The sequence below is a fragment of the Chiloscyllium plagiosum genome, chromosome 5, assembly GCF_004010195.1.
Source record: "Chiloscyllium plagiosum isolate BGI_BamShark_2017 chromosome 5, ASM401019v2, whole genome shotgun sequence".
Taxonomy (NCBI): domain Eukaryota; kingdom Metazoa; phylum Chordata; class Chondrichthyes; order Orectolobiformes; family Hemiscylliidae; genus Chiloscyllium; species Chiloscyllium plagiosum.
In genome coordinates, this window is record NC_057714.1 from 32910925 (window position 1) to 32937903 (window position 26979).

The 26979-nt window shown below is 40.6% G+C and overlaps 1 protein-coding gene across 4 annotated transcripts in view; it reads left to right on the forward strand.

The window, feature by feature from the left end:
• agmo (alkylglycerol monooxygenase) overlaps positions 1 to 26979 on the forward strand; it is a 367119-nt gene that overhangs the window by 218154 nt on the left and 121986 nt on the right. For all 4 annotated transcript variants that reach the window (XM_043689828.1, XM_043689829.1, XM_043689826.1 and 1 more), the window contains 2 exons: positions 6331 to 6397; positions 18370 to 18435. In XM_043689828.1, coding sequence (XP_043545763.1) covers positions 6331 to 6397; positions 18370 to 18435 — 133 coding nt within the window. The remainder of the gene's footprint in view (positions 1 to 6330; positions 6398 to 18369; positions 18436 to 26979) is intronic.

The following is a 26979-nucleotide window of genomic DNA, read 5'->3' on the forward strand; positions in this document are numbered from 1 at the left end:
AGCATACCAAATGCCTTCTTCACTATCCTATCTACCTGCGACTCCACTTTCAAGGAATTATGAACTGCACTCCAAGGTCTCTTTGTTCAGCAACACTCCCTAGGATCTTACCATTAACTGTAAAAGTCCTACTAAGATTTGCTTTCCCAAAATGCAGCACCTCGCATTTATCTGAATTAAACTCCATCTGCCACTTCTCAGCCCATTGGCCCATCTGTTCAAGATCCTGTTGTAATCTGAGGTAACCCTCTTCGCTGTCCATTACACCTCCAATTTTGGTGTTATCTGCAAACTTACTAACTGTACCTCTTATGCTCGCATCCAAATCATTTATGTAAATGACAAAAAGTAGAGGACCCAGCACCAATCGGATGAAATGATTTTCAGATAATCGAGTTTCCTCTGTATATGGTACTCGTCATGTAAGTTGAGCTGGATATTGGTGAATATTTCATATATTTTGTGAATCAGTATGAATTGAATAATTCTTCAAAGTGGCTGAATTAGCATACAGATATCACAGAGAACATTGAGGATGGATGAAATTATACAGAAATATGAGACCATGGATTTTAAAAACAAGGATGAGACTTTTCAAGTTCAGGTCATGGCTAACTGAACACTGATGTGGATTAGCCCATGGTGGGTAATGAGTGAATGGGACTTGATGAGAATTGGGGCATGATTAACAGAGATATGAATGGACTGACGTTTTTTCAGAGATTAGAGGGTGGCTAATTCATTTAAAAAAATCAAATCTGGACATAACAACAAGATGGACTATGATTTCAACTATGCTATAAGAGACAAAGCGAGGCAAAGTTATGGAGTTGAAAATAGAAAGCCTTCATGATAGTTCAGACAGGTATGTCACCACACTGTGGATCTAAACAGAATAGAAAGTTCGAGTGTGGTACTTTATCTGCTCTTTATGTTTTCGTGAAGCACAAAACCAAACAAATTGAGCTAAAGATAAAATTGAATGTAAGGATGTCCAGCATAAGAAATGAAAGTTTGCCCAACTGAGGGAGTGTACCTCTTCACTGCTTACATTTTATTTCTAATTTGCTAAGCAACAACATGTCACACAACATTAAGCTCTCCTTCTCCTTGATTTCCACGTATGGAGTCAGCTATTACGAAGGGGCATAGCTTTAAATTAAGGGGTGATAGGTATAGGACAGATGTTAGGGGTAGATTCTTTACTCAGCGAGTCATGAGTTCATGGAATGCCATGCCAGTAGCAGTGATGGACTCTCCCTCTTTATGGGCATTTAAACGGCCATTGGATAGGCATATGGAGGATAGTGGGCTAGTGTAGGTTAGGTGGGCTTGGATCGGCGCAACATCGAGGGCCAAAGGGCCTGTACTGCGCTGTATTTTTCTATGTGCTATGTTCTATGTTCATAGTGAGGTATTGGGCCTAATGCAAACACAGATGAGAAAATGAAACACTCACATTTTCACTCAATGTCTTCATAGTTAACCAAGTACTACTTCATGGGAAAAAGAAATTCAAAATCTATCCCAATGTCACATAACTTAAGAAAGCATTTTAAACATTTCTCTTGACAAGGTGACAATGTGCTTTGACACACCAGATGCAGATATGAATGTGGTGATGATGGTGGAATTATTATACATTAATAGTAAATCTTGCCACAGTCCTATTGGACAACGGGGCTGCTCTCTTGTTAGAGATGATTGATTGTGGTTTAACCTGAGGGTTGCAACACTTCAGGCAAGGGGAGAGGTTGGGAAGGAGAGTCATTTACGATAACCTCAGCCAATGTGGCAATTTAACCCAACATGCTGTTAATGTCCCACTCTCTGTATTACAAATTAGCCTTCCAACCAACTGAGTTAACCAACCTCCCTTGTTGTACTTTGCAATATACTTCAAATCCACAAACAATTCTCAGTTGATATATTTTTCACTCGACAGTGGAAAAGCTTCAGTTTAATATTATCTTTCTTGGGGGGGCATGTGAAAAGCTGTGCTGTTAGCTTCATACCCAGTGGGTGTTTTATGATCCTGACGGCTATTTGGATGAGACACCTTCAGATTGTCTCTGTTGTTGTTGCAGTCTACAAATATTGTTGCTTCTGCTTCTCTCTATTTGGAAAATGTGGCTATTTTATATTTATTTAAATATTAAAAATGCCTCATCTGATAAGAAAACAGCTGGCTTAGTGTGCTCGACTTTGGAGTGAATTTCAAAGTGTGAAACTGTGTAGGCTTTCAAGTCTCCTATGGATTATTCTTCCCTTATAGTGTCCCCCATTGAGAGCACACACACAAAGTCCATCTGTGTAAATACAAATTTAAATGTCAAACATTGACACTACAGCTAGAGCTAATTTACTGTACTAATTAAATAAAAGATTAAATCGAAAAAGAGGCATAAGACTAACAACAGTCACCAGTTAATTTTCTGTTGCTTTTCATGGCATGTATGAAGGAATTTTCTTTGAAATCTTATTTGTGCTTTTAATAGTTTCCAAGCTACCTTGGTGGGGATAAAATCAGGTTTCAGCAGTTTTCAAATTTTTCCATGATCAAAAGATTTTTTTGGCACTGTAGCCGCACTTCCCTGGTATTAATATTGTTCTTACTATGATGTTAGAATTTATAAAAATGAATGTTGATTCTATAAATGTCTGAAAAAACATATAAATCTTTAGAAAAGATTAGTTGCACAAGTTCCCTACTCTCAAAGGCTGCTGTTGTATAAACTTAAATTCTAGGAAGAATCTTAAAGATATGTTTCCTTGACTGGACTGAGGATCAATTTTTTGAAAGACTGAATTTGCTTATTTAGCAGAGTGTGGCTGTAATGGAGAATGACTGTGAATCTCATTTGGATTGTCCCTTGTGCATGCAGTCAAGGTCATTTGACAGCACCAAAGCTGTACTCTCCTCAGGGTTGAATTTCCAAGGTTATGCTCTCTCTTCATAACCATTGTACACAATTCTTGATCGATGTTTCACAATGGATGTAAAAACTTACTTGTGGATCAAATGTTCCTAGAGTCTTGTTTAGTAACATTTTGGGTAGCCGCAAGCTTGCCTGCGCACATTCAGTCAGAATACTAAATATGCAGAACTTAACGGCTGGCATTTTAAAACTGTGAATTAATGTTGTGTTGATTAGGGTTGATGATGCCCAGTGACAGAGACTTTATTCATGTGATTTCCTGCTCTTCACCTCATGAATTATGCATGCATTAGTGTTTTTCTCGTGGATCACATGACAGGTGGGTGTTCTCGGCATTGCCGCTCACCCTGTTGATGCCATCTTGAAATCCCAGCTGCACTTCACTGTCAACACTGCAAGCCAAGAACTGCCTGTCACTGCAGTGGTGGAACATTATCACTCGGGACATGATTCAGAAAGAAAAACTTGAAGCCCACTTCTTGCACATGAATCCAAATGTGCTGATAGTGGAGACGAAGCCTGTTCTTGCTGGCCATTGCAGAAGGCACACCACCAGACACAGCCAAGCTGGACACAGTTAGCAGCCTTGGTCAGATCCGTGGCCTGGGGCTGACACAGGATGCATTTTATATCTTAGAGCTCACACACTTTGTACGTAATTTAGAGGCTGCAGCCTCTGAGACTTGATGGCTATTTTTCATGTAGAGGGAGAGGCGGGCAGCTTTTTATGTGGGAGCACTAAACAGTGAAATGGTTGCTGTATGGTGCTGAGCTACTGAATAACTCACCTAAAGCATGTTCCAATAGTTCACCCGGCAAACACAGGCCATATGTTCTTCAAGCAAATAACCAAATATGAAAGCCACAGATCCTTCTTGAGGTCAAATGGCCACAATCAGTGTGGTTCTTGGTTCCACCAGGCTCTGGGAATCCATGTCCTGGATGGGACAAGGTTCAATCCTGTTGTGGAAGTGCAACCAGTCCAAGAATTACAGGAAGCTCAGTAGTGGTGCTGTGGAGACATCAGTCCAGGGGTTGGGCCAACATTTCCAATAACGAGACAAAGTAGGGGAGTTAGTATGATGGAAATAGATTGAAGAGTAGTTTGTGGTATTGAAGAAATAGGCGAAGTAGTGAGGTGTTCCTAGTGAGAGAGTAGGAAGTGCAGAAGGAAGAAGTGTTAGTAGTTTGGGAGGATGATATGAGTAAAAGCCTTTGATAGGACATGGTACATGTAGTAATGAGAGTTGAAGTCAATGAACCTTGCTGAGAGGTGTGTAGTGGCCCTGTGCTTGTGAGGCGGCAGAGAAAAATGGTGTTGATTATCCTTGTGGAGCATGGAATATCACTAACTTTTTTCGTGTCGCTGTGTGTTCCATTTTACCCATAGCATAGCTGCGCTGCTATCTGAGTCATTTAGCCACCTTTGGCAGGCCGCTGGATGAAGCACAGCCCTTTTCTCCACCACTCCATAAAATGTTGGTGTGTGAGATGTGTGTGTGTCCCTTTGCACAAAGAAACTTGGTAGAAGCATGCAAGCCCAGAAATCCAAAGTGAAATGCTGAAGTGCTAGGTGAGTTGGACTGACAGCAACCATGATACTGTGATGAGTAGTTTGTAGAAAGGAGGAAGCCTCTCCCATTAATTTTCTAATCATGGAACTATGCTACAGAGATTTACAAATCAGCTGTTCTCTCAAGGACACATCTTAATATTTTAGCAACATCGTTATCAGGATCGACCTGAAGATTATAAATTCAAATTCTCTCATAAATGCAATTGCTTCTGTTGGTAAATAACAAATGCAAAATTGGGAATTAAAGCTCATTTTTGATGAAGAACCTGCATCGATGTTGAAACAGTGAATACCAGTAGAATACAGCTAAGCCAGAACTTAATTTACCCCATTTTTAGATATGAGTTGAGGTGTGCTGTCTCAGTTTTGTATTTAGTTCCTGTTTGAGAATGAATGACTGATAATGTTTTGGTGGTGAATCCAACATTTGGTGATGATGAAAAAGTAGCAGTATCAATTTAATGTTAATTCACACTTGGAACAAGTTAAAATTCTGCCCATGTTTTCTCAGTCCTCCCCATGCTGCTACTTTTCCGAATCATAATGTCCATCTCATTTACAAAGTTTTCAACTCCCTTGTATTTGCTGTTCACCACTTTCCCCACTTTCCATCCGTCCCTTCCTTCCATTCTGGCTCTCCAGTGGAAAGCTCTATCCCCTAGAACCCAGCCAATGGCTTGAAATTGGAAAAAAGCATGAATTCAAATGATATCTTAAAGTTAAGTTCAACAGAACATGTGTTTTACTTGTTGCCAGCCAGACAAACCATTCCCCATGCTCTTTCCAACTTCCTGTGAGTACAGAAGCCAAGAAGTCAGCTGGACAATTTGCATGCGTGCATGCACACTCACAAATTAGAAGTACATAATTCAGTTTTGATAGGATTCACTGGGGCAGTAGGGAAAAAAACCATTTAGCAGAGCAGCATGCAATGGCATTTATTGTTAATCCCTAGACATAAGATAATACCACATTTCAACTGTTGGTTTCAAAATTATGAACAATTAATTACCTTTAGGAACTTAAATTATGTCAAGTAAATAAGTTGTGTGAAATTCAACAAATTGGATGACCTGTTTGCATCAAATGCAAGTAGTCAGATCCAAAAATAAAAAAAAGTTATTGTCTTTCCCAGTTAAAGTAATGTTCATTCATATAATTGATTTGAATTGCAAGATAATGCCTTTGATTTGTACCTGATTGATATCTGTCCTGCTTAACAATCTCGAATGTTCAGAATGGAAATCTGAAAATGTTGGAATGAACACGACCAATTTTTTACAATCATTAATTTTGAACCACCACTAAAGTTTGTTTAAAAATCAATTTTCTTTGGGCAGGTAGTGATTTTAGTGATACTATAGATACCTTGGTTTCTAAATAGCCTCTTTGTTCTTGTGCAAGTATCAAAATATTAGGAAGGAAAAAATGAACAGAACCACTCGGTTCAGATTGCTTAAAAGAAACTGGAGCTTCCATCTGAGAAAATGTTGAGTTGCTCTGGGATTTCCACACATTGAGAATATCATAGCCTATTGAAACCACAGACTAAACTTACCTTCTACCTGGGTATTTCCTCTGAAATAAAACAATTTTAATTAGCAGGCTGTTCAAGGATATTCAGTTTAAATAAAACTCAAAATAGTCCTTATGGTAGCTATTACAATGTAATGTTATTATTTTAACATCTGCTTTTCTGTCATTTCAAGTTTAAAAATAAAATTGTTTCTTAATCCCTTGAGCTGGCTGTGGGTAGTTATTTTTCGATTTTGGCATTAAAGCCCAGTGTTAAATGGTTTCCTGACTCTGTTGCAGATAATTGGTAACCTTGGGCCTCTGGAACTGATCCTCAACACACCCAGTCACCACAGAGTCCACCATGGTGAGTCTGTCCTCGTAGAATGGACTTCTGTCTTGTAAATGTGTAATTTTTCCGGCAGTCTGGAAATCTGTCAGCAAACATCTTCGAGGTTATATATTTTTTCTTTGATTGAACAGTTTTGGAATGATTTCAGAAATACACTGTATTGAAAGAATTAAATTCTAACTGAATAATTATATTTTTCAGGAATTCCATGTTTAAAACAAGGATTGTATTTGGATCAACTTGTTAACCATATGCCAAAAGCAGGCAGTTTACAAAATTTTCTACTATAAATATTTATCCAGCAACTCAATTTGAATAAAAATCATACAAAACATGTCAGGAAAATGAATTTAATTGTTTTTAAAGACTAACAGTAATTAGCTATTGTCCCAGTGAGATTCATCATTGTACTGGCAATATTTATTACACTGATAACGTGAGGTGTTTAAAAAAACAATTTGTTGAGTAACATTCTACTTAATTCAACAATTACATAAATGGTTATGAATTTAGTCTCAATTGAGGAGATGTTTACCAAACCTTCAATTCAGCGTATCTTAATATTGTTCTGTGTTTCATACTAAGATTTGTATAACTGATACTAAAACAGTGCAAAGTGGTTCCGATCTAAATATATAACAACAATGGAGATAATTATTCAGTACTATCATGACCAAAATATCCTCTGCTTCTCCTTTCATGTATTCAATAAGAATATTTTGCACTTTCTTTCACATTTTGCACTATGGAGAGTCAGTTTCCTACGGTAAGCCTCCAGTTCAGATGTGCATCCGTAAAAGTTTATAAATTGTGTGAAAAAATAACTTTTTTTCAAATAAAATTCCATTTCAGCAAATACTTTCTGTATTTACATGATGAAGTTTAAATATTGGAATACAAGTATAAAGGTAATGTCCCGAATTGAGTTGAGGAAAAAGATGTAGCTTTTTATTTTGCTTTTTGATCCAGGTGTGAGAGTATTTATGCAATTGTAAAAATAAACATTAGATTAAAGGTTCTGGAGTGTAAAGCAGGCAGGCAGAAGGTTGGAAGAACACAGCAAACCAGGCAGCATCCGGAGGTGGAGAAGCTGATGTTTTGGGTGTGACCCTTCTCCAGTTTGGATTCCAACATCTGCAGTTTTTTTGTCTATAACCAAGTTCTGGAGTATTGTAACATTATCTAACCGAAATGCTGACAGCTTGAATTGACACATTAAGAGGAATATTCAAATTGCAGTTTACAAACTAGTATGTATTCACAGACTTACATGCTCACTTAAAGTAATGTATACTTTGATGCGCATGCATATACCTTAATTCTTCAATACATACACATGCATATTCATGGTAACACCAATATTAACAGCACTTTTACAAACAAAGTGCTAAGAAACTCAGCAGGTCTGGCAGTATCTTTAGAGAGATGTGTCTCCCAAGCACTTTCTGGTTTTATTTCAGATCTCCAGTATTTTCGGTGCTTTGTTTTCTGAACAGCTGTTATATTTTAGCATAGCACAGCTGTTAATAACTCTGAAAACATGACTGTATCATAGGGATGAAAATCAGAAAATTAAATCCCAAATGAACCAAGTTGACCTCCTCTGATTAACTGTATTAGAAGAAAAGAATTCTGAAGCTCAAGAAGTTCAAGACCCTCCAGGATAAAGCAGCCTGCTTGATTTGCAGCCCATTTGCCACCTTAACCTTCTAATCCCTCCACCACTGATGCACAATGGCAATAGTGTGTATCATCTAAAAGTTAGATAACCCTTTATCTGAAATCCGAATAGCTCCAAAATCCGAAGGCTTTTTTGTGAACTTCTTATCTCATAAATAAGGTTGTTTGGCATGCAAACAGTTTACTCAACTCCACACCCATGCGATGCATGTCACTCAGATGCAACATGGGACGGGGGGGAGAGCTGCGCGAGGCCCAGCACTGGTAGGCCTCAATTCTGTCTCAGGGCCTGTTGTTCACAGTGAGTCTGCTGTTCAGTAAGATTTTTAAAAAATTTCACCATTGAATTGTCACTTATTCCAAACTTGAAAAATTCCAAATTCCGAAAACCAGCTGGTCCCGAGCGTTTCGGGTAAAGGATTGTGTACCTGTACTGCAGACGCATACCAAGCCTCCTCTGACAGCACTTTTCATATTTGTGACCTCTATCACCTAGAAGGACAAGAACAGCATGGTAACACCACTTGCAAGTTCCTCTCCAAGCCACGCGTCAAACTGATTTGGAACTATATATTTTTTTAAAATTTACTGTCAGTGGATCAAAAATCTGGAACCCCTTTATGAACTGCATATCTGTACACTGGAATGACTGCAGTGGTTCAAGAAGCCAGCTCACCACCACCTTTTCTCAATGCGGGTAATTAGGGTTGTACATTAAATGTTGACTTCGCTTACGATGCTCTCATTCCATTAGCAAATTTTTTTAAAAAAATTGACAGGACCATTGGACGGTGAGAAGACGAGTATGGAGCTGGGGTGAAATGACGGGAAATAATTGAACCAGTTACCACTTTTAAACATATAATTCTGCTATTTTAGGTAATCCTTTGAACTAGAGGGCTATTGGATCCCAGATGCACAACTAGAGGTGGGCAAAAAATTCCCACAGATGGTCTGTTTACTGGGAGAGTCCTACATGCATCAATTTTGCAGAAGTCAGGTCAGGGATGAAACACAGCTTGAGAGGAGAGGTGATCTGTGGCAGCAGATCAGGGGAACATTCAATAGGGATAACACTCCATTTCAAAATTTAAGAATCTGAAAGCCTTGAGTATTTTTAAAATCTGATAAGCTGTCGCCTTGAAGCAACCTCTTTTCTTTTTTGCTCTTACTTGTGTCAGCACCATCATCCAGTGCTGAGGAGCACATTAATGTCCCTCTGGCTTCATTGTCCTCATTCATTTAATGGTCAGCGTACCTTCGGTCATTGACTAGAAAATCAAATGGGAAAATTGGGTGAAAAGTGCCTGTTTGAAACTCGAAAGTTGTCTGAATAATGGGATCCAAACCCCAAGATAAAAATACAGCTCAAAACAAAGACAAACAGTAGTCAGATTAAACTGTGTTAGAAGAACGGTAATGACCATAGATTAAATCAGGAGATTTAATTTAGTTTGGGATTATGGTTGACATGGACTGGTTGGATTGAAGGGTCTGTTTCCATGCTGTATGACTCTAGGAGATGGTGGCACAATAGCATTGCCTTTGGACTGGTAATTCAAGCCACTTTCCTTTGTGCCAGTAATAACAACCAGAGTTTTCTCCGATTCCCATTGGTTCCAATTTTGTTAGAGGTTTTTGGTGCCACACTCAGTCAAATGCAACCTTAATGTCATGGGCAGTCATGCTCACCCCACTTCTGAAATATCCAAAGATTTTGCCAAAATTGAGAGAGATCCTGCACAAATATATAGTCAAGCAACAGCGTAGCCATGCAAAATCATACCTTTATGGACAATGTACCAGTTAACACCATCAACACCATGGAAATGTCATGTTCCACTGGGAGGACAGACATAGTGGAGATGGCAGCACTGTAGACTATAGTCTGGAAGAAGTTGTCCTTGGAGTCCACAACATGGACTCCAGAACCTAACTTGTCTCACAGCATCAGGTCAAACATGGGCATGGAAACTTCCAGCTGATTACCACCTACTGCCCATCTCCCTCAGTTGAAATATCAGTGTTCCCCCATGTTAAACACCACTTAGAGATAACGCAGAGGGAGGCAAAGGTGCAGAACGTACTCTAGATGCAGAGCTTCAGTGTCTATGACCAAAAGTGGCTCAGGAGCTCCATGTTTGACTGAGTTGGCTGAACCTTAAGTACATAGCTGCTAGATTGGGTCTACTACAAGTGATAAGGGAACTCACAAGAGGGGAAAATAACTATTTGATCTCACGATCATCAATCTACCTGTTGCAGATATGTACGTCCTTTGTGTTATCAATAGGAATGATTAATGCACAGTCCTTTTGGAAATATATTTCCTATTTATGCTGCCATCTCCTGATTTATTCTATGGTAATGGTATTGCCATTGGCCTGGAGATTGAGAAGTTCCTGCTGAAACTCTGTGGACACGGATGTAAGTTCGACTGTAGCACCTCATGGAATTTATATTCAATGAATAAATCAGAAATATAAAATTAGTCACATGATTATGAAGCATCAACCTGGTTCATGAATAACTTACGGGGAGGGAAATCTGCTGTTTTGAACCCATCTGACCTACATGTGACTCCAGGACAGCAACAATGTGGTTGATTCTTAACTGCCCTCAGTAAAAGTTCATTTAAGGATTAATGTTGGTCTTGCCAGGGATACGCACAGGGTGGCACTGTCGTTAGCACTGATGCCTCACAGCGTCAGGGACCGGACTTCGATTCCAGCTTCAAGTGACTGTGTGGGATTCCTCCTGGTGCTCCGGTTTCCACCCACAATGCAAATAAGTGCAGGTTAAGTAGATTAGCCATGCTAAATTGTCCATAGTGGCAGGGGACATGCAGGTTAGGTGGATTAGCCATGGTAGATGCAGGATTACAGGGATAGGGTAGGGGGAGTGGGTCTGGGTGGGCTGCTCTACAGAGGGTTGGTGTGGACTCAGTGGGCCAAATGGCCTGCTTCCACATTGTAGGGATTCTATGATTCTGCAAAAATAAGGTGGATGGAGACCAGATGTGAAAAACTGAACAGAAAGGAGTAGCAGTGGAGAGAGGGGTGGGTCATAGCTGAATGGGGATGGGGTGAAGTGATGAAAGTCAGAATCATTACCTCAGTGGGGAGGAATTTTTAAAAATGTGTGAGCTATTTAGGAAACAGCCCCCCGCCCACCAGCCCCCACAGTCCCCCAGTATCTGTATTTCGTGTAAGTAGAAATGGGTGGTTGTGGTGTAGCCTCGACTCTCTCACAGTCTGTGGGACTTTGATAGCAATGGGTTTTTGGAGGGAGGCTTCCTCCTCCAAGACCAAGGTGAAAAATGAAAGCTGCGATCTGCTGTAGCTTTCCCACTGCTTTTTGTGCATGTAAGATGAAACTTGGAGGTAGCCATGACGGTGTCCCAAGGGGCAAAGAACGACAAATGTTTGGATTTTCGACACTGTCACAAAAGTATATACTGAAGATGGTTTTCACAATTGTTGAAATTTAAAAGAGAAACAAACTATGATCCAATTTGCATTACCTGATCCCAGGGGGCTGATAAACCTTGCTTCAATCGTTGCTTTCTTGCAAACTCCAGACATTTTATTATTCAGTCTCCTCCCTCCCGTGGATAGCATAATCTAGCTGGCAGAAAATCCAAACACGTTACATCGAACTGCCTAGTTCAAGATTTCACAAATCGATTTATATCAGTGTGGACATGGACTTGGACTGCACTCTGCTGACATGTTGATTTCTAGGTATTTAGAAGTGTACCATGATATTTCAGAATCAATATGTGGAGCATTATGCATTTAAACAGTAATGTTTCCAATATAGAAGCAAACAATTCATCTCGATGTATCAATGAATGCATTTTGCATGAGCAATACTAATCTAATCTTACTGACTTCATTTCTGTGCACAGTCCTGTAACTTCTCTTTCAGTCGTAATCCAATTTACCCTGAAAAATAGTAATGGCTTTCGCCTTCCTGTGCCAAAACACTCCATGCTCCAGTAAGTCACTGTCTGAGGTTTTTCCTCTCTGAATAACAATTTTAAATTGAGGATTCCCTTGTTGCTGACCCCTAATCAGGGGAAACAACCTTTACCTGTTTACTATAAAATCCACATAATTTCATGAAACTCAAAACAAATTCACTGTCAGCTTATTGCACTCCATTGGATAAAGAAACCTAGTGCACAGAAGGAAAGTATTTGGCTCATCATACCGATACAAACTCTTGAAATACCTATTCAATTAGTCCCATTCCCTGGCTGTTTCCCTATAGTCCTGCAATTGACTTCCCCTTAAATTGTTGATCCAGTTGTTTTTAAAAGGCATGGTTGAATCTCCTTGCACTTTCATGAACAGTACATTCCGAACCATAGCTCATTGTATTAAAAAAAATTCTCATTTCCCCCTCCACCTTTGCTTCTTCTCATAATTACTGTAAACATGTCCCCTTTAGTAACCAATACTCCTCAGTGCATCTATGTTCTCCTTATTTATATTGACTAAAGCTGCTCAGATTTTGAGTATTTCTAAAAAGCTTCCTCAAGTTTATCTTTATAAATATTATTTTCTCAACCCTGACACCATGCTAGTAACTCTCATTGTGCGTACACTGTAATGCTGATGTCCTTTGTGTAATCGAACACCCAGCAAAGCACACAATACTCCCATGGGAGCTGCATCAATGCACAAATTCATCATTGCATAGAAGCAGGAGGTTGAGGCAATTCAGTTCACTGTGTCCAAGCACAATCTCAATACTTGTTGAGGACGCTGAAGTAGGAAAATTGGCAAATACAGGGTAAAAGGCTGTTAGATAGCATTAACTACTAAACATGGAATAGGTGGATTGATGCCTGGTGTAGTGTACTTAAATAAAGTAGGACTGGTAAATAACTTAGGTTCAGTTTCCTTAAACATCAGGTTGCCCAGCAGACAGATTAATTACAGTGACACACAGCTACACACACTTCCATTTACAATGTACAACTTGGAATGACAGTGGTTGCTAGTTACATTCTGGTTGATGGCCCATTACCATGCTCAATTCTTAAAATGTTACCACAACTATCTCTTTCTCCAGTGATAAAGTCAGGTGTGTTAAGAATGAAAGTAAATGTACATTAGGGTAGTTGCAAAAATCTTTATTCACAGGAATAAGAAGTGAAGAATTTAAGAACTGAAATGTCTTATTTTGTTGAAGGTTTAGGAGGTTTGACATTCCTTCCAGGTCTCTTGATGGTATAACCGTCCTGACTTCTGGATTTTTAAATTTGGTGTTCTTGACTTGTAGGTGCAGTATCTTGTCTGTTTTTTGTATTGAATATTGTCATTGATAGTCTTCTACACTTCCACTTTCAGTGCAACTACCCTGTGTTGTACACACAACTGGACTACTCTAAAGTGCCTGGTGTTAGTTTCTATTTCTACTCAATGTTGGTCAGTTAGATGTTGTAACTTCATACTGTACTTTCTGGCTAGTTCTGCTGGTAACCAGGTTCTCTGGGTAGGATGGATGATTCTACATTTCTGTCCCATGTGCACATTCGGCAGTTTTCTACCTCCATGCCTGTCCTGTACTATTTTCATTCTCCTTGTTTTTCAAGAAGTTTGTCTTGTATCTCTGAAAAATTGGACAAGCAGTCAAAGCTTACCTTTCAAATAAGATCTGAGCTGATGACGCTAAGCTCATATCCAGAGGTTTCGCTCTTAAGAGTGGCATAGAAATATGCAGTTCCTGTTTTGTTACCCTGTAACTCATGATTAGCGCTTTAATAATGTGAATCATTTGCTTGGTGAGAGCTTTGGATCTGTGATAATGTCATGATGTTATCATATGGTTTATTCCTGAAGAAGGGCTAATGCCCGAAACGTCGATTCTCCTGTTCCCTAGATGCTGCCTGACCTGCTGCGCTTTTCCAGCAACACATTTCCATCTCTGATCTCCAGCATCTGCAGACCTCACTTTCTCCTCATATGGTTTATGCTCCAATTGACACACACTTACATGAAAGACCTGCCAGTGTGTTGTTCCCTGTTGTCTGACCTGGCCATGATCCCTGAAATGATCATGATGAGACTGAATATTGTACTTATTGAACTTCAACTGTCTGACAAGTGGAAATGTAGAAAAGTACTCAGTGATGAGAAGAAAATCATCACCATATATGGTCAATAAATGGTACAAATTTGAACCAAGGAAATGATGGAATATTAAGGGTGTTGAGTTACTTGTGTTAATGTTTTTGGTGACTCTGACTTCCTTTGCACGTTCTCACTATTTGTTCAATGTCATTTTTGATATTTGAACAATACATATTATTCCATGTTAGGCACTAGTTTGCTCTGTGCTGAAAATGTGTGCTGGAAAAGTGCAGCAGGTCAGGCAGCATCCAAGGAACAGGAGAATCGACTTTTCGAGCATAAACCCTTCTTCAGGAATGAGGAAAGTGTGTCCAGCAGGCTAAGATAAAAGGTAGGGAGGAGGGACTTGGGGAGGGGCTTTGGAAATGCGATAGGTGGAGGGAGGTCAAGGTGAGGGTGATAGGCCGGAGTGGGGTGGGGGCGGAGAGGTCAGGAAGAAAATTGCAGGTTAGGAAGGCGGTGCTGAGTTAGGAAGGAGGCGCTGCCTCGTGCTCCCACGAGGAGGTTGAACAGTCCAAGGACCTGCATGTCGTTGGTGGAGTGGGAGGGGGAGTTAAAGTGTTGGGCTACGGGGTGGTTGGGTTGGTTGGTCCGGGTGTCCCAGAGGTGTTCTCTGAAACGTTCCGTAAGTAGGCGGCCTGTCTCCCCAATATAGAGGAGGCCACATCGGGTGCAGCGGATGCAATAGATGATGTGTGCGGAGGTGCAGGTGAATTTGTGGCGGATATGGAAGTGTCCCTTGGGGCCTTGGAGGGAAGTAGGGAGGGAGGTGTGGGCACAAGGTTTGCATTTCAAATTCCTTGAACTCAACACCGCCTTCCTAACCTGCAATCTTCTTCCTGACCTCTCTGCCCCCACCCCACTCCGGCCTATCACCCTCACCTTGACCTCCCTCCACCTATCGCATTTCCAAAGCCCCTCCCCCAAGTCCCTCCTCCCTACCTTTTATCTTAGCCTGCTGGACACACTTTCCTCATTCTTGAAGAAGGGCTTATGCCCGAAACGTCGATTCTCCTGTTCCTTGGATGCTGCCTGACCTGCTGCGCTTTTCCAGCAACACATTTTCAGCTCTGATCTCCAGCATCTGCAGCCCTCACTTTCTCCACTAGTTTGCTCTGTGCCTATGTGTTCCTAATGTCGCTGTGTGATATGTCATGTCAAAGAGGTTTGTGCTCGAGTACTTTTTTCCCTATAAACATTGCACCTCTAAAGATAGCTAGTTCATCTCTGTTGATCAAAATGTTGTGAGTGTGTTTGGAACCTCTTGAGTCATATCAGGCCATCCTTCTACTATACTATTTTACAGTTTCTTCAGTCATGGATCATTCATCATTTCTTCCAAAAATTGGTTGCATCTGGGTTAATGAAAACTCATCAATTGACCTTGAGCACACCTTCCTCAAAGCCTACATTGTATAATGGAATTTCTGCATTCCTGTTTTGGATTTGGTAATCTGTGTGTCTGAAATTATCATTTGAGATCAGGTTGTAGTAGCCATTGAAGGTGTGCCCATGTCCATTTACCAGAAGTCCTTGTAATCCATGTTGTGTGCCTGTCACTAGCTTGTGTCAAATTATTTCCATTGGTTTGTGATTGTCTTCCACATACAGAGTGATATAGTACACGATTATACAGCAAGATGCATGTTCCCTTCATTGAGAATGGCTTAGTATCAAAATGAAGCTGCCTGGTTTATTGACTGCAATAATTGGCAAGGCAAGGCATTGAGGATGTGATTATGCAGTAACCACTAAGCAAACAAATGCTCAGAGACCAAGTGTGCAACCTTGTGATGCAGCCTTGTCAAATCCATGAGCTAGGTGTCTGTTTGTCTGTGCAAGCTGTCCTTGCAGTAGTTTTTCAATGTTAGCTCCTGGTGCACCCTGCAATACAACTCTTTTTATTTCCTACAAGTGGATTGGACAGGTTCAGTGATGGTCAAGAGGAGTTAGCAAGTATCAAGTGCCAATGTCCATGGTCAAAGAGTGCGTGGGGCTGATGTCCAAGCATCAAGCCTTGATACTCTGTTTAGTGCTGAGCAGTCTGGGGGGTGGGGGGGGGGGGTTGGTGTTGTGGATGGTAGCGGCATGTTGGTTGCTGCCAGTAGAGAGCTAACATCAGTAGGCTTGGAGGGGAACTTGTAGGTGGTGGTATTCCCAGTATCTGCTGCCTTTGTCCTTCTCGATGGAAGTTGCCATGGGTTTGGAAGGTGCTGTCTGAGGATCTTTGGTGATGTCAGACTTCAGTGATGAGAATTTATGTTGTCCAGCTTATTCGGCACATTTGATAACATAGGATACTGAATATTAATGAGGTGGGTGTTGGTGTTAATAAGGTGTTTAACCAGTTATAAGTCCCTTTAATTGACAACTCATTGTAAGAAACTCAATAGGCAAAAGTATAAAAAATGCAGCAAAAATGCTCCCAATATCAGATAGGTCTCTGCAGACATCTTGTCTGATTCTGTCATGAATCACATCAAAGCCCATGTGCTCAGAGTTTGCTGTCCACGTGGGCAACTCAAACAGTTAAAGATTTTGGCACTATTGCTATCATATAGCCAAAGAAAATTAGCAAAGGCAGGCTTAAGACCAAAATCAACACGGGACTTCCAACAGTTTAGATACAACTCCTTCAGGACTCTGACTGGTAGGATGTTTATGCTAGTTTCTGTGTTGACATTGGTTTTGAGCCAGTGTTTGCTTGTTTTCTTTGGGCAAGTGACACTAGCAGTGGCAAAAGAAATTAACTATTTGACTTTGTAAATGCGGCACATTGTGTGGACAATGTGGAAAGCCTAATCGCCTTTTGGTTTAAGATTCTTCTAATTTGGTGCCTCACCTTGGACTGTCTTGCTGCTAACTTTGTGTATGTGCTTTCACTGATGCTGTTCTCTGGGGTACACTATGTGGTTTCTGCCAACACACTTTCTCTTTAACCACTTTGCGTTCTAGCCTCTGGAATCCGTTTTCTTGCTCAGGTGAGCCGAGTGTCCTTTCACACCACCTGACTTGCAAAAATCTGAGAACACAGTAAAGTGTTGTGGTGTGAGTAACAGATCACACATCCACATAATGCTCTTGCTTTCTGTGGGCTTTACCTCTGGAAGCTGCAACCATTACAGACGTTGTTTGGCTTCACACTTTCTACCAGCTTTTGGCAGTGTCTCAACCAGCATTCCCTCTAACTTTCTTTGGAAATAACAAATTTTGGAACTGGAATTCAATGCCACTATTGCAAACTGACAGTGATCAGTGTGTACACGTTTAGAAGGGCCATTGGTCTCAACGATGTGAGGTTTTTCTTTCTTCAAGATATCTTTTCGGAAAGCTTGTGAAAACTAGCTCCATTACTGAATAATACAGCTCAGTCTCTGAGCAATCACAGTCCTTACCTTGCCTACTGATAAAATAATCAGTTGGTTGGGTGGCATGGTGGCTCAGTGGTTAGCACTGCTGCCTCACACAGCCAGCCACCAATTGTCTCGCTGACGGTGCAGAAATGTCTGTCTGTGCCCCAGACTAGAGAGTCACCTATTGCAATCGTTTACTTGGAACCTGACATACCAGTCGAGTCAGTCACCGTACCAGAAGCTTGACAATCAGTGCTATTCTCCCCTGAGAGGCCATCCCGCTGCTACAGTATCCAAAATGGCATACCAGTTTGAAATGGGGATTGTCACAGGAGACTCCTGCACTACCTGGCCACCTTTCATTCTTAGCGGTCAGTCATCTACTTGACTGGATCTGCAGTATCTCCACCTTCCTGAAACTGTCATCCAAGACGTCCCCTTGCTCTTGTAAACTCATTGCCTCTAACTGCCACTGCAATTGATTTAGAAGATCAAGTGCACATTTGTATAAATATAGTTGCAAGTTGAATATCAATTGGAAAGAATCCATGGTTAAATTGTTTGTGGCATGACCTTGTATTTTAATTTATTTTGCATCCTCATGAAGGGCTCCTGCCCGAAAGGCCAATTTTCCTGCTTCTCAGATGCTACCTGACCTGCTGTGCTTTTCCAGCACCACTCTAATCTTGACCTTGTATTTTAATTGTTAGTATTTGCTTAGCTTGTATAACTGAGTCGCACACTTCACATGTCACTTCACACGCCTAATTGTTAAAATAACTTATGTGTTTCTGCAAACGCATTCCTTTAGGACGGAACCATTACTGCATCGACAAGAATTATGCTGGAACTCTTATCATTTGGGACAGGATTTTTGGTAAGTGAAAGTCACTGGTATATTTTGGGAGAAATTCTAGTTTCTCAAAGACTATTCATTGGGTCATTGTGCAGGACACTTCACTGTAACAAATATTCACTTTACAGGGCTGTATTTAAAGTAGCACATAATAAGACAGTTGAAAACAAAGATCCCACTTAATGAAAACTTTTAAGAGCCATGAAGATTAGCTGTGGCATTCTTGTATTGTCATTGCCCTCACTCCTTCACTCTAAAAACCCTCTCCTCCCACACGTCCTAGTTCAGTATATTCCAATTTGGGGAACTTATAAGGAACCAAGGACAGAGAATTGATGTGAAAATGTTATCTCCAAAGGTGAGGAGCATCCTCATGAAGAATTTCCATAGGCTTAACCAAGGCCATGCTAAGGCAGTTTATGTAGATGGTGGTTCCATACCCAGTGCCCCAACGGAACCACATCTCTTGAAGTAACGTTGTTCAGCCAAAGGCTCCACATTACACATCATCTTCAGATAGAACAAATTGAAATCGAGAAAATTACCAAAAAGGTATAATGAGTAAAATGAGGACTGGTCAAATAGATTGGTTGATCCTCTACAATAGGAGACTCAAAGAACAGTCTCTCATTTTCCACTTAGGGATCCTGTAGCCTCTAGAATTGAACATGGAGTTTGATAACTTTAGAGCTGGATGATTTTTACCCATCCCCACAGCCTGGTCTGTCATGACATTGGCTGCTTTCAGCACAACCACTCCATTCTCTCTTACTGTCAGCTTTTATTATCATTTGTTCAGCTTCTTTTCGGTCCAGACCTACTATCAGTAATCCTTTGTCGGCTTCCCCTTTTCATATCCCCATCTCTGTCTCTCTCTCTCTCTCTATCTATCTATTGTCTCTCTCCTTCTCTGAGCTCCATCTTCATCCATTTGCTCCCCTTTCCCCCCCAGCATTCCCACAACCTCATCTTCAGCATAAATATCACTTTTTTCTAGCTAACAGTTCTGATGCAAAGGCACCAGATTAATAAAATTAACTCTGCTTTCACCTTGCAGATGCTGGCAGACCTGTTGAGTTTTGCCAGCAGCTTCTATTTTTGTAGAAGGATATACTAAACCTAATGTTATAATATGGCAGGATTAATCAATGATCTCCAAATAATGACACCCCCTAGTTAGCAGCAACCATAATATCACAGAATTCTGTACTCATTTTGAAAGGGAGGAGTGTTCATTTTAGACTAATATTATAAACTTAAATAAGGGCAACCACGTAGGCAGGAAATCTGAACTAGCTGAAGTGAAGATAACTCGGCTAGGAGAGAGATCAATTGAAACACAATAGCTAGTGTTTGAGGGGACATCTCAGAAAATTCATTAAGAATATCCTTTTTATAATTAAATAATCAAAATGGAGATCCTACCATTTGTGGTTAAATAAAGAAAAAAATAGAAAAAGACACATAATTGAGCAGCAGGCCAGGTGATTAGATAGAATGTTCAGAACAACGAAAAAAACGCTTTAAGATTCTTCAGGAGAAAGAAAGGAAACTATCTCAAAATGTAAACTGGACAGCAGGTTTTGACAGCTATTTAAAACTGAAACATGGAAGTAAAGCAAGTGTTAGTTTTCTTGACAGTAAGAATGGGAGTTTAATAGTCCATGACAAGGAAATTGCAGATGAGATGAATAACTATTTTGCTTCTGTCCTCACAATAGAGGCTACAAAAAAACATTCCAAAAGCAGCCTCATTTCAGGAGGTGGTAAGGAGAGAGGAATGTAGTAAAATTACACTCACAAAGGAAATGGTACTGAGTAAACTGATGAAGGTCTGGGCTGATAAACTCTCAGATCCTGATGGACTTCATCCTAGAATCGTAAAATGTTTGGTGACTGAGATCACAGATTTATTGGCATTAATTTTCCAAAGCCTGCTAGATACTGGAATGGTTCCATGAGACTGGAAAATAACAGAAATAGCCCCTCTACTCAAGAAGTTTGAGAAACAGAAGCAAGAAAACATAATTCACTTACCTTAGTGTTTGTTGTGGGTAAGATGCTAGAATTCATCATTAAGGAAGTTATAACTTAGAAAACCCTTAGGAAATCTCAACATAATTGAGAAGACTTAACTTGGTTTTGTGAAAGGGAAATCATATTTAAGCAATTTAAGGGAGTTCTTTGAAGGAGTAACATGAGCTATGGATAAAGGACAATACCCCCAAGTATTGCAGACGTATTATACTTGGGTTTCTGAAAGTTATTTGACAAGTAGAAACATAGAGGTTTATTGCACAAATGGGAGGTATAGGGGAGATAGAAAGTTGGCTGACTGTCAGAAAACAAACTGTATATGAACACATCTTTTCTGATTGACAGGTTGTACTAAATGGGGTTCTGCACTTCTCTATCTTGGGCACTCAGCTTTTTACAATTCATAACAAGGGCTAAGATGAGGGAAGAAAGACCTAGTAGCTCAACGTATAGACGAGACAAAGCTATGTAAAAAAGTATGTTGTGAAGAGGACATAATAATGTTGCAAGGCTGCCCATGTTTGAAAGACACAAAATGGTCTATAAGGTTTAAAGAGAATGAAACAGCCTGCTCCAGGATTAAGAGACAAAATGGCTAAAAAGGGATAAGCAGAATTAAACAGGCTGCTTTGGCCTTTCAGTGAAACATCCCTTGACAGGGCTATTCCAAGGTAGATGGGAGGTCCTACAGGAACCTCCCAAGTCAGATTGACAAGAGGATATGTAAGGATAGACACAAGCTTGTTAAACACGACAAGTGATTGATTCACACCTCATTAATGAAAAGATGATGTCCCCATTAGGTGAACAGTACTAGTTCATACAAGGGGTGTAAATCTCAGTCTATGAACCAGTCAGCCTAACTCATTAAGCAGCTATGAAAACAACAGCTAAAGTTATTTTACAATAATAATTTGTTTTTTGAAGTTATTCACAATACTAAGAAATAGGTTCTAGTTCAAGATTCTTCAGATAATCATAGAGATAGATTAATATAGATACATATAACCAAAGTATAATGGAAGCATTAGGGGAAAAACATTTAAACCTATATGTGAAAGTGAGTCTCGGGAAACACTGAACTCTAAAAAGATGCCTGGCATGTTCTGAACAAAATAGATTGTTTGCAACTTTTAGTTAAAAAGTACAACTAACTTTATAATGGGAAATTAATATTACGAACCTTATAGCAGTTAGTTGAAACCGACTGTCTCTTATGTTTTATATATATATATAATATATCATTGGGATAGTGGAAAATATAAGAGGAATATAGAAGTTGATAGACATAGTTCATGGAATACAATGAATAACAGAATTCAAGCAGTCCTTAGAGATAAGCAAGTCTGGGGCAGACCCAAAGGTGTGTAAGCAGCAACTTTGGAATTTGAATTAATAGGATGCATAGAAAGATCCCAAGGCCTGATGATTATAATGTTTGTTAAACACCATGAGATCATGGGAACCTGGTACTGCCCATCATTGATTAGATGTTTCACGGGATTGGGTGTATTGAATAAGGGGGGAGGACGCAGTGATCATGCTGTATGTGATTATTGTAACACAAAATGTATAAAAATGCTGAAAATCAAAGTGTGTCATTGATCTTTCTTCCAATTTGAACTGCCGATTAAGTCAAAGCCAGATTCGGGGAAAATTCTTTGGCGCTCTCCCTGCAGTAACCAGTTCTTTCTTGAATTAAAGTCTGCCTCATGGCTGTATCGTGTCTGCCTCCTTTGTCCCCGGTCAGGGGTTTACACTCCTACACACGTTAGTTAAAGACTTAGAATTAACTTTATTGTCACATGTACTCAACTGAGTACAGTGAAAAGTTTACAAGTCGCTACTTATGACACCATCTTAGTACAAAGGTACCTTGGTACAGATTCTTTAATACAAAATGTTTAGGGGAAAAGCAAAAGAAAAATAAAGAAATAAAAGGTCCAGCATTACAGATCATAGGAATAAATTAGAAAAATAAAGAAATAAAATGTTCAGGTCAGACTGTAGATAGACTTTAAGAAATAAGAAGAGCAGGAGGTCATTCTACTACCCTCAACCTGTTCAACCATTCAATATTCCTCACAGCCACGTTGGTGCCCTTTCTCCATATCCCCTAATTCACCTATTGATCAAGAATCTATCCATCTCAGCCTTAAGTAAAAACAAGGATGATGTATCCACTGTGGCAAGAAGTTCCAAAGACTCTCAGTTCTCTAGAAGAATAAATTCCTCTGTGTCTCAGTCTTACATTGGCTCCCCTTTATTATGAAACTATACCCGCTCATCTTGGACTCTCTGATGAGGAAAATATCCTCTCAGCATTTACCTGATCAAGTTCGGTGTTAATCCTATATATTGTCAATAAGATCACCTCTCATTCTTATAAACTCCAATGAGTAGAATCTCAGCCTGTTAAGACTTTGCTCATAAGACAATCCCTCCATACCTCAGATCATCCAAGTGAACCTTACCTGAACAGCTTTCAATGGAATATCTTTCCTTAAATAAGGTTACCAAAACTGCTCACACTACTCCATATATGGTCTCACCAGTACCTTGTGCAGTTACAATAAGACTTCCCTACACTCATACTTTAATCCTTTTGAAATAAGGGTCAATATTTCATTAGCCTTCCTGATTACCTGCTGCATCTGGGTGCTAGCTTTCTCTGTTCCATGCAGAATTACACCAAAGTGCATTTGTGTTTCAGCTTTTGACAGTTTTTTCTCCATTTACAAAATAGTCTGTTCTTCTAAAATGAACAACTTCATAGTCTCCCATATTACACTCCACTTGCCAATTTTTTGTCCACTTATTTACGCCATCAATATCTCTCTGCAAACTGTTTGTATCCCTCTCACAACCTGCCTTTCCACCTAATTTCGAGTTGTCTCCAAAACTGGCGACAGTACATTCAGAGACAGTACATTCACTTCCTTCGTCCAAGTCATTAATATATATTGCAAACAGTTGTGGTCCCTACACTGATCCCTGTGGAACCCCACTGGTCACAGGTCACCAACCTGGAAAAGAACCACGTAATTCGCTTTCTGTTTCCCTAATTATGCTAACATACTACTTCCAACACTGAGGGCTCCTATGATTTAATCTTTTGTGAAGTACCTTGACGAATGCCTTCTGGAAGTCTAAATACAACACATTTATCTGCAGCTCAATTATTAAGGAAGTAATAGCAGAATTTTGGAAACTCATAATCTAATCAAGTAGAGTCAGCATGGCTTCATCAAAGCTAAATCATCTCTGACTAATTTATAAGAGACTTTTGTCTCAAGAGATTTAAGTCTCAACCTAAGTGGATAGAGGGGAAAGAATAAATGCGTTGTACTTAGACTGCATACTAAGGAAGTCAATCCAGGTGTTCCCCAATAGGAAACGCTGAATGACTCAGGACATTCAGAACCTGCTAAAAACCAGATGTGAGGCCTTCAGATCGGGAGACCCACTCATCTATAAGGAATCCAAGTATGACCTTCGCTGAGCCATTAAGACAGCCAAGGACCAATACTGGTCCAAACTAGAGACCCAGACAGACATCCGGCAAAGACTGAATGACATCACAGGTTCAAAAAAGAGACAGTGCAAGATAACAGATGACACATCCCTCCCAGGTCATCTCAACACCTATGCTCGCTTTGAGCTTTCAGCGGAGAGGCAATACCTATTCCGATAAGTCCTGACAGACCTCTCCCAACAGTCACTGCATTAGAGGTCAGATCAGTTTTCATTCATGTGAATCCAAGGAAAGCAATGGGACCAGATGGAGTACCAGGCCGTGCACTTAGAGCATGCACAGATCAACTAGCAGAGATCTTCTCGGACATCTTCAACCTCTCCCTGCAGCAGGCCATTGTGCCTGCCTGTTTCAAGAGGGCCAACATCATTCCTATTTATTCCAATTGCCATTTTAAGAAAATTTGAGATGATGTCTCAATGTCTCAATGACTACCGCCCAGTGGCCATAACTTCAGTGATCATGAATTGCTTTGAAAGCCTATTCATGGCATTAGTCAACTCCAACCTGCCCACTACTCTTGACCCATTCCAATTTGCCTATCGGACCAATATTTCCAAGTCAGATGCCATATCACTTGCCCTTCACTCCTCCCTAGAACATATTGACACCAAGAATAGCTACGTAAGAATACTACTCATTGACTACAATTCAGCCTTCAACACTATTATCCCCACGAGATTGATTAGTTAGTGATCTCGCACTGAGCCCCACTCGCTGCAACTGGATCCTCAGTTTTCTGACCCACAGACAACAATCAGTGAAGATTGGGGACAATATTTCATCCTCACTAACACTCAACACTAGAGCCCCCAGGGGTGCATACTCAGCACACGACTGTATTCATTGTATACCCATGACTGTGTCGCCAAATACCAGACTAATGCCATTTACAAGTTTGCTGATGACACCATCCCAGTCTCAGATGGCAATGAAACAGACTACAGATGGGAGGTGGAAGACCTGGAAAAATGGTGCACTGCGAACAACCTAGCTCTCAATGCCGGCAAAACCAAGGAACTCATTATTAACTTTTGCCGGGATGTTACTCATGCCCCCCTACACATTAACAGCACAGAGGTGGAATGAGTGGAGAGTGCCAAGCTCCTGGGAGTGGTTATCCAAATAAGCTTTCTTGGACTCTTCATGTGGACGCACTGGTTACAAAGGCCCAACAATGTCCCTTCTTCCTCAGGCAGCTGAGGAAATTTGGCATGATGGCGAATACCCTTGCCAACTTTTATAGGTGCGCCATCAAGAGCATTCTGTCTGGATGTATCACTACCTGCTATGGCAACTGTGCCATTCAAGATCAGGGACAGTTACAGAGAGTGGTGAACTCAGCCCCGACAATCATAAAGGCCAACCTCCCATCTATAGAATCCATCTACCAGCCCTGCTGTCAAGGAAAGGCCTCCAGCATTCTCAAAGGTCCAATCCACCCTGGCAATGATTTTCTACAACCTCTACCATTGGTGAGAAGGTACAGAAGTCTGAACAAATCCACCTGCCAGTTTAGAAACAGTTCCTACCCTACTGTTGTTGGAATACTGAATGGACCCACAAACTCTTAACATTCACCTATACCTGTGTTTTTGTTTTTGCCGCTGTTTACCTATTGTTTACTTATCTATGCTACTTAACTCTGTGATCTGCCTGTATTGCTCGCAAGACAAAGCTTTTCACTGCGTCTCGGTACATGTGACAATAAATTCAATTCAATTCAATTTTAGGATCCCAGAATACAAGTTATCAGGGCAGGGGACTTATCTGCCTTGAACCCAATAGTTTGTCTGATGCTACTTCTCGAGTGAAGATGATGACACTTAATTTGTCACAACATAGAACATAGAACATAGAAGAATACAGCGCAGTACAGGCCCTTCGGCCCTCGATGTTGCGCCGATCCAAGCCCACCTAACCTATACTAACCCACTATCCTCCATATGCCTATCCAATGCCCGCTTAAATGCCCATATTGAGGGAGAATCCACCACTGCTACTGGCAGGGCATTCCATGAACTCACGACTCGCTGAGTAAAGAACCTACCCCTAACATCTGTCCTATACCTACCCCCCCCTTAATTTAAAGCTATGCCCCCTTGTAATAGCTGACTCCATACGTGGAAAAAGATTCTATCGACCCTATCTAAACCCCTAATCATCTTGTACACCTCTATCAAGTCACCCCTAAACCTTCTTTTCTCCAATGAAAACAACCCCAAGTGCCTCAGCCTTTCCTCATACGATCTTTCTACCATACCAGGCAACATCCTGGTAAACCTCCTCTGCACCCATTCCAGTGCCTCCACATCCTTCCTATAGTATGGCGACCAAAACTGCACACAATACTCCAGATGCGGCCGCACCAGAGTCTTATACAACTGCAACATGACCTCAGTACTCCGGAACTCAATTCCTCTACCAATAAAAGCTAGTACGCCATATGCCTTCTTCACCGCACTATTTACCTGGGTGGCAACTTTCAAAGATCTGTGTACATGGACACCAAGATCCCTCTGCTCATCCACACTACCAAGTATCCGACCATTAGCCCAGTACCCCATCCTTTTGTTACTCTTACCAAAGTGAACCACCTCACACTTAGCTACATTGAACTCCATTTGCCACCTTTCTGCCCAGCTCTGAAGCTTCTCGATATCCTGCTGTAACCTGCCACATCCTTCCTCACTGTCAACAACTCCTCAGACTTTCGTATCATCCGCAAACTTGCTCACCCAACCTTCTAACCCCTCTTCCAGGTCATTTATAAAAATGACAAACAGCAATGGTCCCAAAACAGATCCTTGCGGAACACCGCTAGTGACGGCACTCCATGAAGAAACTTTGCCATCAACTACTACCCTCTGTCTTCTTCCATCCAGCCAATTCCTAATCCAAACCTCCAACTCACCCTCAATGCCATACCTCCATATTTTTTGCAGTAGTCTACCATGGAAAACCTTATTAAACGCCTTACTAAAATCCATATA